Genomic DNA, 13,899 nt, shown 5'->3' on the forward strand with positions numbered 1-13,899 from the left:
CCGAAATGTTTTTTCAGCCATTTTTCATTTTTTGTTTTAAACAGGCGAACACACTGATTGCCTTATTATTCATCATATAGTAATTTCTATACGAAATCGTCATTGCTTCACATATTGTGTAACTATATTGATGCTATAGATTCAGATATACAGTGCAAACTTTTGCCCCACTGTCGAGGCTTTAACAATGTTCCTTCCTACAAAAAGCACTGAAAGATTTTTGTTTATTCGAGTGCAGCTCTCGAACTACTATGGAATGACGATTCTTCGACATAAAGAGGTTATGTAGTTCTTCTACTTTCAGTCATTACAAATTCATATTCCAAAAGGTTCAAAAAATACATCAAAACAGCTAAAAACACATTTTTTTTGCATAACTCTGCTACTGCATAACGAAATCGTTCCTATTTTTATTGACGAGCATCTGGCCTGATAATGTGTCGAACCCAGACAAGTTTGCCTGGGTTCTTAACTCGTGCACAGAGAAAGACCCACTGCGAACTTTTGCCCCGCATTACTCTATAGGACATTTTCCTCGAAATTCCCTTCCCGAGATGAGACATCTGGTTATCTGGAGAGAAGTATTTCAGACGGCATCGTATGTCCACGTGGTGTCCACTCTCGTGAGCTAAGGTTTTTCAGGTAGAAATCTTTTTTCAAATATCCCTTTCAGGACGGAGCGCAAAAAAGTTAAATCTCCATATAAATCGCTCATCTTTAGCTCTCCAGAACTCTTAGGTTTCCCATGGGAAATCAGAATAAATCAAGATAAATCAGAAATTGAAAATATGCGACAAATAAAACGTTTTCATGTTTTACAATTTTGGTCCACATTTTGTTCAACTTGTTGTGGTAAATCACGCATGCAACGCTAACAAAAGTTTGTTCGTACACATACAAGTATAAGTAATGGCTCAAGTCAAGCATAATTTTTCAAATCGACGTATCTAACTTTTTCACTGATCTGAGTAAATTCATGGTCAATGTTGACGACCATTTCACTAAAATAGTTTTTTTATAAAAAGACTTTTCATATAATTTTTCGTGCTTAACATCACCAGGGATATAGCACGCACTAGCTAAGAAACAAAAACTACTCATTCCATATCATTTTCACAATGAATTTTGACAAAAATACACACACACTGGGTTGGTTGTCATGCCAGATACGTCGCTTTTGTATGGTGGCAGTTTGGTGTATCTCTTACTTTTGATTTTAGCTAGATTCGTCGTTTGGTTTTCTCATATATCAAAACGGTGTATCTATCAGTAAAGTTGTAAACATCAAAATAGTTAGATACGTCGTTTCGAAAAATATGCTTAGTTAAACAAATTAAGCAATAAATCATCAAACAGTAATGTAGATTCTTCAAATTGCTTTATGAATCATGCATGCAGCAATTAAGCCGGATTTGTTTACATTCTCGAGTTACGTCGGATTGAAAAGTTATGCTTGAATTGTCGTATTTGAAAGATAATTTCGTCAAGTATGTGTTGATATTGTTAAACAGTGGTTCCGGGAACAGTGGCCCCCGGGAATCTGCTACCATTTAAAAGGATTTTGGACCATTTAGAAGGATACTTTCTTCGGCAAAGTTGTTCGGAAGACTAAGAGCTTTCACTTGGAAAACAATTTAGTTCGAGAATCACTCATTGCGTGTTCTTATGAGCTTCCGTTTTAGTTGAAACGTCGTATATCTTCGACAATGTATCTCTGAAGAACAACAACATTCACAAATAATACGTTTTAATTCGAAATTCGTTTTCTATTGGCTATCCTAAACAATGAGTTATTTTTGTTAAATAATCGCTTTTTTACAGGATAATCGAGCTCCGGAAAATCGGGTACCCGGTTTATTGAACCTCAATAGGACATGATCGGTGAACTACTAGATTTGTAGTAATGAGCTGAATTTTTGTATGGTGAGAAGGTAAGTTCTCCATTTCTGTAAGGAAATCGTGCAAAAAGCGTTGGTATTATGATTTCTTGTCTAATTTGATGTTGCTTGAGCAAAACATTGGAAAACTCTGTTATTGTTTTCTTCATTTCTTGTCTCTTCAACAGCACAGTTTTTCAAAGTTTTGCTCGAACAGCATCATAATACCTACGATTCATCATACACAAATTCAGCTCATTTACTACAAATGTAATACTTCACAATCGTGTCCCATTGAGTCCGACGCAAGTCCAACCTGTTTTGTATTCAGCTAAATAGTTCAGAGAACAAAAGCCTGAACAAAGACAACAAATTCGTTAGAAATTCACTCACTATGTGATGCTACTGTTTTTAAAAGCTAAAAGCTTGATTTCGTTGTGTATCTAGCGTTCTTTACCATATGTTACTTTATTTGGAAAAGCTTCTCAGAAGAAGCTTACACATTGAAAGAACAGGTTAATTCGAAATTCGCTCACAACGTCGCAATTGTGTTCTTTGAAAATGTCGGTTTTATGTAAACGTCAAGTATCTTCTATGTAGTTACATCGTTTTTTTTCAGTTATTACTTTGATTTTGAAAATCCATGCACCAATTCCTTAAGGAGTTTCTTTGAAAATCAGTTCAAAAATTGCTCTGAAAGTTCCTTCAACAACTTTTTTGGGAATACCTTTAGCATTTTTTTCTGAATCGTTTCTACCTTATTTTTTAATTTTTTGGTTTGCAATTCTTTAGGAAACTGTCTTAGCTATTGTATCGAAAATTGAGTTCAAAATTCCTGTTAAGACACCACTTTCTTTCAGCTTTGTAGAACAGCTCAAGCTAAAATATATTTTCGTAAATAGAAGATTTCAAACAATCTGGCTAACTTACAATTTGGTGTAGGCTTAGTATTCTTATCCATCGCTGGAAATAAAATGGCTGATGAATTAGCTCGCAATTGAGCATCACATGACTTCATTAGAGTGAGATGGTCAAACTTCAAATTCAAAACAGGGTTTTTCAAAAGGATTAGTTGTGCTCGCATTTGGAAATTGTATTATGATAGAACAACTGCAAATGTACTGCACATTTCTTATTTTTCACATATGCATCCTTTTTATATAGACTAATGAGTTGCAAATCCCTTTAAGGCATTAAATCTCACGAACGAATGAACCGATCAGCTTAATTTTAGCACGGTTTGATTCATCTTTACGGCGGTTGAGTTTATATGTGGAAAAAGGCTAAAAATAATATAGGTTCTTATTTCGAGGGATACTGCCCCAAAATACCATCAAGTTGGTTTGTTGTCTAGCAAAATGGCATGTTCCAAATTATGGATACTATAAGAAGTGGTCCTAATTCTGAACATACAGCGTTACTTACTATGTACACACGCATACTCAACGTTCGTAGTTGAGTCAAAAACAATACAAAAACGTTCCAAAAACGATTTGTTACGATTAATGTTACGATATGTAAGTTTATAATCCAAAGAGTTTTTGAATTTTACAAAGATTATGTTCCTAAAAAAAAGTCTGCCAATATTCCATCAACCCCGCTGTTCTCAGATTATTCAAGACTTGCTCGTCATTGTCACTAAGACAATAAGTGCAACATAAAGATTTTTCTCCGATGCGTTTTAAAATTTCCCGACTACATATTTCACGTTTTTTTTTTTCGATGATTTTAAATTTATAGGTAGGGAAATTTTAAACCGATTGACTTGAATTTTGAAACATAGCTAGCTACTGTGCCTAGCTATTAGTGTCTCAAAAATCAAGCCAATCGGTTCAAAATTGTCTGAGTTATAGCAGCAAGTGCCCAAAATAGGTGCTCCTGCCCAAATGGTCCCAGACTCTATTTCCTATTTTTTCTTATGAATGGACACCCTGAAAATATAACTAAGAAACTCTAAAAAAGTACCAGAATTAATTCAATTAATATGCTATTGTAAATCATAAATGATCGTATGATAAAATGGCAACGAGGTGCAAACAATTATTATGGCAAACGACTTAATACCATAATGTGTGCTCCTACATACTTTGCTGGGTTTATTGCTGGTAGATTTGCAATAACATAACGTCAGCTAATAGAAAAAACTCAAAACTAGTCAATGAACCTACAAAACACACGCTCATTTGCTATCCATTCACATCAATTCTGGTCCGTCGTCTTCATCCAGCGAAAACTTCGGATCCCCCATGGCGTGTTCCTGGTTGCAGGTAAAGGAAATCGTTATGGCGTACCGCACCCCAGCGCTAACCTGTTCCACGTGGTGCAGATTCTCCGCCCCGGAAGTGAATCCACTGACCCGGCCCCGTTTGGGTTCGATGTAAACGTTCGTTTTGTTATGCTTACCGGCGCTGTCGATGAACACAAACCGACCCCCGGTGAAATCCTTCCCGAAATCGGTCAGGTACAGCAGGGTGGTGTAGTGGAAGGAATTGTACGTTTCTTTGTCCACGTGTGGATGCCAGTACTCGTCGTGGATGGTTTTCGCCGTTTCGTTGGTCAGTCGCGAGAAAAACGTCGGATGAGTCAGAAATAGCGCGTCCTTGTTGATCTTGAAATTCTCGGCCACCGCCAGCTGAATTTTGTCCTTCACGTGTTTGTAGGTGTTGATGTGCTCGGCGGAGAATATCGCCTTCGCTTCCGGGATTTTATAGATGTTGATGAACTGGGTGTCCTTGGAAAGGGCACCCGAGTGAAGGTCCAATATTGATGCTCCTCCGGACGAACGCCCGAATCGGAACCCAGATTTCGCTAGATTCAACAAAACATCCACTTCCGCCGGGCCCACGACTTTGTCACTCACAAATCTTCCACAGTCGGCGGGAATACACCCGGCGTATTTAGCGATCTCTTCGAAGTACAACTTTGAGCAGTCCAACTTTTGCGTGCGCAGTTCCAGCGTTTCCCTTTGCGTAGCAAATTTCTTCTCCCTGGTTCGGAACGTCGTAAAGTAAACCACCACTGCTATCCCAACGATCAGCACTAGCCGAGCCCACATCTTGTTCTGCTGGTTGACCCCCGGCAGACTCTGCTGGGTTGTCTTCCTAAAAACAGAGCACATTGATAATCAATACAGTTTCGTCATGTTTACGGTCTAATCAATGACAAAAAAAATCTTACGCTTTCCGGGGTTTTCCATCGCTGGTTCCGGTTTTTTTCCGCTGTCGGACACTAGACTCACTCATTGGCCACACAATTTTGAAAAATCACTGGCTTTCGTACCGGGAAACTTGCTTTAAACGGATATATCCTACACTTTCGCCTGCTCTAGTCAAAAAGTGTGACTTTGGAATCCCCAAAATTCGGATCAATCGATAATCGTCCGCCGTCGCCGTCGGTTGAGAAGCTACCCCCTCGCTTGAACTCACACACCACCCGCGTCCGGCGCGCCAAATCACGGGTGGGATGGGTCGGTGGGTGGCAAAACGGCGTGGTGTTAGTACTTTGTTTTTGTTTTGATTAACCCTGTGACTGAGATTGATTGTGTGCGGATTCGGGATTAAGGTAAAACGAGGAGAGATCCACGATGCACATAAGGTTGGGTTGAAGAAAATAGTGTTACATATTTATTAATTTATTAATTAATTAATTAATTAATTAATTAATTAATTAATTAATTAATTTATTTATTTATTTATTTATTTATTTATTTATTTATTTATTTATTTATTTATTTATTTATTTATTTATTTATTTATTTATTTATTTATTTATTTATTTATTTATTTATTTATTTATTTATTTATTTATTTATTTATTTATTTATTTATTTATTTATTTATTTATTTATTTATTTATTTATTTATTTATTTATTTATTTATTTATTTATTTATTTATTTATTTATTTATTTATTTATTTATTTATTTATTTATTTATTTATTTATTTATTCATTTATTTATTTATTTATTTATTTATTTATTTATTTATTTATTTATTTATTTATTTATTTATTTATTTATTTATTTATTTATTTATTTATTTATTTATTTATTTATTTATTTATTTATTTATTTATTTATTTATTTATTTATTTATTTATTTATTTATTTATTTATTTATTTATTTATTTATTTATTTATTTATTTATTTATTTATTTATTTATTTATTTATTTATTTATTTATTTATTTATTTATTTATTTATTTATTTATTTATTTATTTATTTATTTATTTATTTATTTATTTATTTATTTATTTATTTATTTATTTATTTATTTATTTATTTATTTATTTATTTATTTATTTATTTATTTATTTATTTATTTATTTATTTATTTATTTATTTATTTATTTATTTATTTATTTATTTATTTATTTATTTATTTATTTATTTATTTATTTATTTATTTATTTATTTATTTATTTATTTATTTATTTATTTATTTATTTATTTATTTATTTATTTATTTATTTATTTATTTATTTATTTATTTATTTATTTATTTATTTATTTATTTATTTATTTATTTATTTATTTATTTATTTATTTATTTATTTATTTATTTATTTATTTATTTATTTATTTATTTATTTATTTATTTATTTATTTATTTATTTATTTATTTATTTATTTATTTATTTATTTATTTATTTATTTATTTATTTATTTATTTATTTATTTATTTATTTATTTATTTATTTATTTATTTATTTATTTATTTATTTATTTATTTATTTATTTATTTATTTATTTATTTATTTATTTATTTATTTATTTATTTATTTATTTATTTATTTATTTATTTATTTATTTATTTATTTATTTATTTATTTATTTATTTATTTATTTATTTATTTATTTATTTATTTATTTATTTATTTATTTATTTATTTATTTATTTATTTATTTATTTATTTATTTATTTATTTATTTATTTATTTATTTATTTATTTATTTATTTATTTATTTATTTATTTATTTATTTATTTATTTATTTATTTATTTATTTATTTATTTATAGACCAAGTTGCAAAAAGTTTTTTTTTCTTTTTTCAGCACGAAGCTTGCCGAGTTGAATAAATACGAATAAAGCTGAAAAAATCGAAATTTATAACGAGTTGCAAATAAAATTTTATGCAATGGGGCACGTTTGGTGTAGTACTAGATTTGTAGTAATGAGCTGAATTTTAGTATGGTGAGAAGGTCAATTCTCCGTTTCTGCAATGAAATGGTTCAAAAAGCGTGGGTATTACGATTCCTTGCCTAATTTGATGCTGTTTGAGCAAAACTTTGGATAACTACCCAAGCAACCAAAAGTTCGGATAAAATAGCATGTTTGGGCTTAATCAGCTATTCGAAGGTATATGAATAGCATTCTATTCAGCTCACTTTTTAAGTAATTAACCGAACTTCAGTTCACAAAAAGTACACTTGTGTCGCTGAAAGGAACGCTATTCAGCTTAAAAATAAACTTCGAGAAAATGAAAAAAAAATTGTTTAGTCCACAAAAGTAATTTATTATTAAGAACCATTAGTTCATGTGGAATCCAAATTGACTAATACCTTGAAATAATGTTTGATGTTTTTTACTTACTGAGATTTGAACTCGGGATCTCCTCGTTGAAAGTCGGTGCCTAACCACTACTCCATGTATGTGTTGTTATGCACTGTGCCCGCATAACCACTAACTGTAAATGCAGCGTTTCTCATACTGTTGATGACTATTAGCAATTGTCATTTAACCATTTCTCAAACTGTCCGAGACAACAGTAAGATAACCATACCACGTACAGATTTGCCCGTTTGACAAATGGTAAGCCGCCAAATTACAGTATGTGGAATAGGCGGTTAAGATAGGTTACCATAAAAATTCGCTCATTTTCCCGAACAAATTTTTCGCAATACAGTAAAGAATATGGTCGATATACTATCCAGTTTTTCAGACGATTCATTGCATAGCAAATGGTTGGGGAACAGTTTGACCATAAACTTGAAAGAAAAACGAATACAGTATGTATTACTGTTGATTTATAGTTCTTCATAGTAGAATAACTGCATTCCGTATTACATATATAAAGTAATGAAGAGAGAAACAAGAAGCGAATTAAATAAGAATTAATAGAACAATTTTATTTAATACTCCGTAATAGACTCCATCACCCGATATATTGTCCGATATGCCAAAAAATGTCGTTTTCTGCTCCAGCTTCAAGCTTGCGTGTCGTTGTCAGCAGGATTCTGGAGAAGTCACGGAATTCCCGAAGCTCCAGCCGCTAGAGTATAATTGGGGATTCAATCAAGGGAAGGTCAATCCATACTTGATTGCCCTGGCGTTGGAAGCGCAACCGCGCACAAGGAAATGCCTACAAAAGAAATATAGTCGATTCTTAGTTCATTGTTCAACTCAAGAAACACCAGAATCTTGCAGGTGGTACAAAATACTCACCGTGGGCGGACGGTGCACCTCATGCCTCGTTGCCGAACCTTCCGGATGATGCGCGATGTTGTTTTGTTTTAGCGGCCACCTGTTGGCCACTGACGAGGACGATCAGTCGGTCACCGGGTGGAAACCGTTTCCGCCTACGAAAAGAAAAGATACACTGTATGTTTTCGTTGGGTAGACAAAATTTCTCCGATAGATAAAATACTTACCACTTTCAAGAACGTTAACTGCTGCTGCTGGGTCGATTTTTTTTTCTCTTTGTTTTGGAAATTGACATTACAGCCATACATCAGCCGATTTTCATTGTTTCACAAATACCGATGCATGCAACAGTTTGTCATATTGTTGAACATAAGTAACATATAATGAAACACACGTGTGTAAGTGGGTTGCAAGGAATACGCACGAACAGTTTGGTATAAGGTGAGTTTATATTGCCACCATTATTTGCGAACTCCCATTTCCATATCATTTAACAATACTTGCACAGTATAATATATTGTTACCACTTGGTGTGCATTGTACATACCATGATTAATAGTCGACCGCGTTGAATCTCACATTCAGCGACAAAGAAGCAACTATTTGTCATACATTAAGAAGAACAGATACAAGACATTTACTATTTGGAGATTAAGACAAACTGTAAATCTCTATGCGGGTGGGATTTTACTCAATGTGCTGATATCATATAGTAGAGCTCAATCAGGTTCGCGTGTGAACTTTCCCTGAACTTGGAATAGTTTTTGAAGTCGAAAGTTCGAAAGAAGTTCACGTGGAACTTCTTGTGAACTTACGCAGTTTGATATTTTCAGTTTGTTGTGGTTCGCAGTGCGAAGCAATAAATTAAGGCCAGTGTATCGACTTCAAGGAAAGATTATAAGTTTTCAGCTTGGTTTACAGTGAATACGATTGCGTCGATTACCGGTGCGCTGCAGTGACAAGTGAGACGGGTGTGAAAACATCCAGCAAAGCTGGAAAATTTTTGTGCGCAGCCGAAAAACCCCCGGCGGCAGCCTGGGGGGAACAGTTTTCCGCTGCGGGGGCAGCCTTTGAGCCACACAATACGGATCCTTTGCGTTGATTACAAGTAAGTACGTTCAAATATTATAGTGAAACAAAGTGTACTTGTGAAATTAACACAAGCTGTGGCTGCGGGGCTCGATTTCCGAGTGATTTAATTGAATGAGAACTTCTCCCCGGCCCCGCTGTCGCCGAAGTTCAAGTGAAGTTCACTTTTGGTACGGTTAATATTTATCCGAACTTTCAGTAGTAAGTTCAAAACAAGTTCGAAACAAGTTCGGAACGGATGATTTCAAGTTGTTGGAATATGTTCAAATGAACTATATTTGAATTTTAAAGGCACGCTAAAGTTCAACATGAGTTCGGTTAATATTTGATTGAACTCTGTTTTAAAGTTCAACATAAGTTCTTTTTGAACCTTTTTCCGACTTTAATGTCGTTTTGAAGAGAAGTCAAAAGCTTGTACATGTACTTCCAAGTTCATAAACAATACAAGAGTAACTTTTTGGAGAATTAAGTTCAACGAAACCTGGAATTGAACCGAACTTGAACTTCTGAGTTCGTTCTTCAAGTGGAATCCGAACTTTTGGTTGCTTGGGTATGTTGTTTATGTTGCGAGAAATGTAGAAAACAACAACACTGTTGTCAAAAGTTTTGCTCAAACAGCATCAAATTAATCAAGGAATCATAATACCCACGCTTTTTGCACCATTTCATTGCAGAAACGGAGAATTGACCTTCTCACCATACTAAAATTCAGCTCATTACTACAAATCTAGTACTTCACCGATCTGTCCTATTGGGTTCTTTAGGGGTATCAGGATTATTTCATAATCGGATTCTCCGCCCAAAAATTAGTCGAAATCCAAAATTTCATAATTTTTGGAGTCTGGGAACTATTTTTAAAATTCATTTAAAGTTTGTATGAGGAAATTTTTTTGTTCGGGTCGAACTGTCACTTTATCGATTGAACTGTCATTCTATCCACGAAAATTAAAACTGTTTTGTTGATTTAACCATCATACCTTTGTTTTGGAATCCAATAAAAACACGTTATACTCAGAAAAATGAGCTCTTTCGATTAGGCTATAGAAAATAGCAATATTTTCGAGAATATTTTATTCACTAAACAACCCAATTCAGTATCATAATTTATATTTTATATAACTCATTTTGGTATCATAAAGGCCAATTTTTCCGAACTGGTTCATTATGCAACTGGAATGAGTTGCATAATGAAAAATAGTTGTATAATATTCATAATGCAACTCATTTGAGTTGCCCCGAATAAACCGGTATCATACATCTATTTTACAGTGTAAGATTTTCTTATTATTCGTGTTATCATAAACTGGATTATAAATCGGTAATACCACAAATCATATTCATGATAGAAGTTATAATTTTGGGAGTTTTAATGATATACCGAATGGGTTGTTAAGTATCGTTACCATTCAAAAATGCCATATTTATCGAACAAAAATTATGCTGAATTATACACATTATAATCACTTTATCATCAACTTCATGATACACTGAATAATAAAAACAAAACGGAAATATTTCACCAAACCTGCTTTACCGACCCGAAAAAAGTTCACCCCTGCGGGCACTTGTTGGACACTGTCAAATTTTCCTATGATAATGTGAAGCACTGTTTACATCCGCTGCGTTTTTATTTGTTGAATCGGGAATCGAACCGCGATTGAAGTGTGTTCAACATTTGTTTGATAACTCTTCGTGTGCTGCTTATGCACTACACCAACCGGAATCAGTGCTCGCGGTAGGTTGGAACCCAGTTTTGTTGTGAAGGAAAAAAGCAGTTGGTAAAGACCATCAGCAGCGGGGGTGCTCCGATAAAGAAATCGCCAGGTGGAAACTTGAAAATAGGGAGTTCGACTTCGGAATGCAGGGGAAGCCGGAAAAGGTAAGCTTTCAAGTACATTCACAGAAATTAGAGAACTGCAGCTGCTGACATGGAAACAGCAGCCGTCAAGAGTGGCAGTTTTTAATGACAATGAGATTCCCGCACTCGTCCCCGCTTGAGCCCAACTGGAGTGTAGTTTCTTTTGTGCTCAGAAAGGCTTGTTGCAAGATTCCTGCTAAGGGGGGAATGAAAGCCCTCAGCAGTCCCGAAGAGCTCAGGGAAAAGCCACAAAACTGAAATCAAAATCCACAAAGCAAAAAATTTTCAGAAATTACATTTATTCTGGATTCCTCCTCCTTATCATCCTGCCTCCTCTTCCTATCCTTCCTTGCTTATCCTCTCTTTTCTCTAGCTATTCCTCTTACATTCTAATTATACATTTTCTCTGTACTCACTCTTGGGGCGCCCCTACCACATTGCCGCTCCGCCCGCAGCCATCATCGCCGACGTCATCTTCCTGCGCATGGTTCAAACCCTGCCTTGCCAGCGTCGCGCCGGTGTGCTCGGATCCGTCTCGATTCGCCTTTGCCAGGGCCTAACTCCCCCGGCGGCTCTCCTGGTAGAGTGTGGTTCGGTGATGTCCGGTGGTACGACCGCCACCCGCGATCCGTGTGCTCAATCGTCCCAAACCTGCTCGTCGCTGACCAACTGTCGCCACTGGGCGACCGATTATTGCCTTCAAGTGCCGACGGATGAGCTGCGAATAAAAAAAAACAAAGCCCTAGGGCGCCGCCAACATTAGCCTCTAGACCGGCTTCGCATGAGGACAATCCACTTACTTCCTGTGGAAGGCTTTGTTTATGCCGATCGGCTGGCGGCCACGAATCTCTTAGAGCGGTGTCCAGAGGCGATTCCTCTTCCTTCTGTCGACCCAGCGAGAGTACTGTGAAACGAACGGCATTAATTTAGAACCAGTGTCTGAGACGTTCTCTGGTGTTCTTACCGGTTTGGATTGACGCATGCGATGCTACCAGAGCAGCACGAGAACGATGTCGTTCTACTTCTGTATGAATGCGATGAGGCAACACTGTCGAACCTGTGGAACCGAGAACAATCAGTGCTGTTGTCCGCAGCTGCCGCTGGAGTTCTTACCCGTCGGTGTCCACTAATCCACACCGGAGATCTTCTGTCACTGTTCCAATCTGGTGAGGCAACACTGTAGCACAAGGCGTTTTGTCTGCTGCTGGCGGACGCAGTAATCTGTCCGGATCGCTCGTCGAAAGGTGAGCCAACCTGTATCCATGAGCAGAAATAAGAATTCAACGTCGCTGAAGCAAAACTTTCGACTTACTTGAATTTCAAGCACGTGGGAAATTCCTCCACGCGAAGTCCAAAGATGGCGGACTAAAGACTTCACTTTCGGTCCGGCAATCACACCATCGAGCCAGTCCAATATGGACGATCACGGCCAACACGAATATCCACCGCCCACGACGAAATTGTTCCCCGCCGCACGGAATTCCTCACCAAAACGGAACGGTTCGGTTTAGCGCTCACTCGAGATCAAAATTCAGTCTTTCTATCGACCAAATCTACGCGCCGTTTTTCCTGCCAACTACGGTGGAGACGGTTTTTGTTTCTCGGCCGACGTGGATCTACCGTGTGATGTGGCCTGCTCACTAGATGGAACTGATCCTCGTCATCGACTTGACTACTTCTCTGTTCCCACCTCTGACTGCCGTCTGCGAAAGTATTGGTGCGAATTACTCAGAGCGGCGTGAAGAGAAGCAATGCTTTCTTTCTTGCTCGCTCCGTCGTGTTTGCTGCCGAGGCTAAGCGTAAGCGTTTCTCTGCTGCCGAACTTCTCACACGATTATGCTCCCTGTTCTTTCGTGTAGACGGACACCAACGTCGTCGTCGTCGTCGAGTCTGTTGCGGCGATCGCTTGTGTATATTATCGAGTGCGGGTTGACTCCATACCATTCTCCCGCTCTCTCAATGACTGTTTGCGACACTGATGGCAGCCCACTTTGTAACGTGATGATTGCTGTTTCGGTGGTTGGGTTGAGATGAAATCGCTTTCGCAGGGGTGTTCAAAATGTGGCGTGCGGAGCAATGGGTTCTCTAATCTACTTCGTTCTAACATTAATTTAGTTTTCAAATGTACTCGAAACCTTAGAACAGACTTAAACGTAACAGGCTCAGAAGGATTTAAAAGACCTTAAATTTGTCACTGATAAAGAACTGGAAGCACACACTACAGTAGTTACATATGTCATTGTAATGTTCAAACATTGAAAAAGTCTGAAAATATTAAAATCCATTGCCACCTAGATGAAAATATATTATTAGAAATTATTCATGTATCATTCAATGTATCGTTATCACAAATGTTATGATACTTGAAAAGTATTGAATAATTTCCTTTTTTCGATTTTAATCATGAAATCATAGAACTATTATTGCTTTTGTAGTTATCATTCCACGGATGAATGTCTTATGATTTAAACGATATCGTGAATTGTAAATGTCTATGCGGGGCATTATGAACATTATGCAACTCAAATGGGTTGCATTATGAAAAAAAATCATTGCATAAAATTGTGTATGGGACTCGTTGCAAAACTCGATTTTTTCAACACTCTTCGTATTTATCCAACTCGGCAAGCCTCGTTGGCTAAATGTACGA

General features: G+C 36.0%; 1 protein-coding gene and 1 long non-coding RNA gene across 2 annotated transcripts; both read right to left on the reverse strand.

Annotated features, from left to right (window-relative positions):
* Positions 1 to 2,945: 2,945 nt before the first annotated feature.
* On the reverse strand, positions 2,946 to 5,353 carry LOC109409253 (2-oxoglutarate and iron-dependent oxygenase domain-containing protein 3). Its single transcript, XM_019682670.3, has 2 exons — positions 5,055 to 5,353; positions 2,946 to 4,978 (listed from the first exon to the last, which is right to left on the reverse strand). Exons 1-2 carry the CDS (start codon positions 5,117 to 5,119, stop codon positions 4,072 to 4,074), a joined length of 972 nt encoding a protein of 323 aa, XP_019538215.3. The 5' UTR covers positions 5,120 to 5,353; the 3' UTR covers positions 2,946 to 4,071.
* A 1,654-nt stretch (positions 5,354 to 7,007) lies between these two features.
* Positions 7,008 to 8,892, reverse strand: LOC115260256 (uncharacterized). Its single transcript, XR_003894459.2, has 3 exons — positions 8,530 to 8,892; positions 8,324 to 8,457; positions 7,008 to 8,240 (listed from the first exon to the last, which is right to left on the reverse strand). It is a non-coding gene; the product is annotated as an uncharacterized LOC115260256 (long non-coding RNA).
* Positions 8,893 to 13,899: the final 5,007 nt, after the last annotated feature.

This window comes from Aedes albopictus, chromosome 2 (assembly GCF_035046485.1).
Source record: "Aedes albopictus strain Foshan chromosome 2, AalbF5, whole genome shotgun sequence".
Lineage (NCBI taxonomy): Eukaryota > Metazoa > Arthropoda > Insecta > Diptera > Culicidae > Aedes > Aedes albopictus.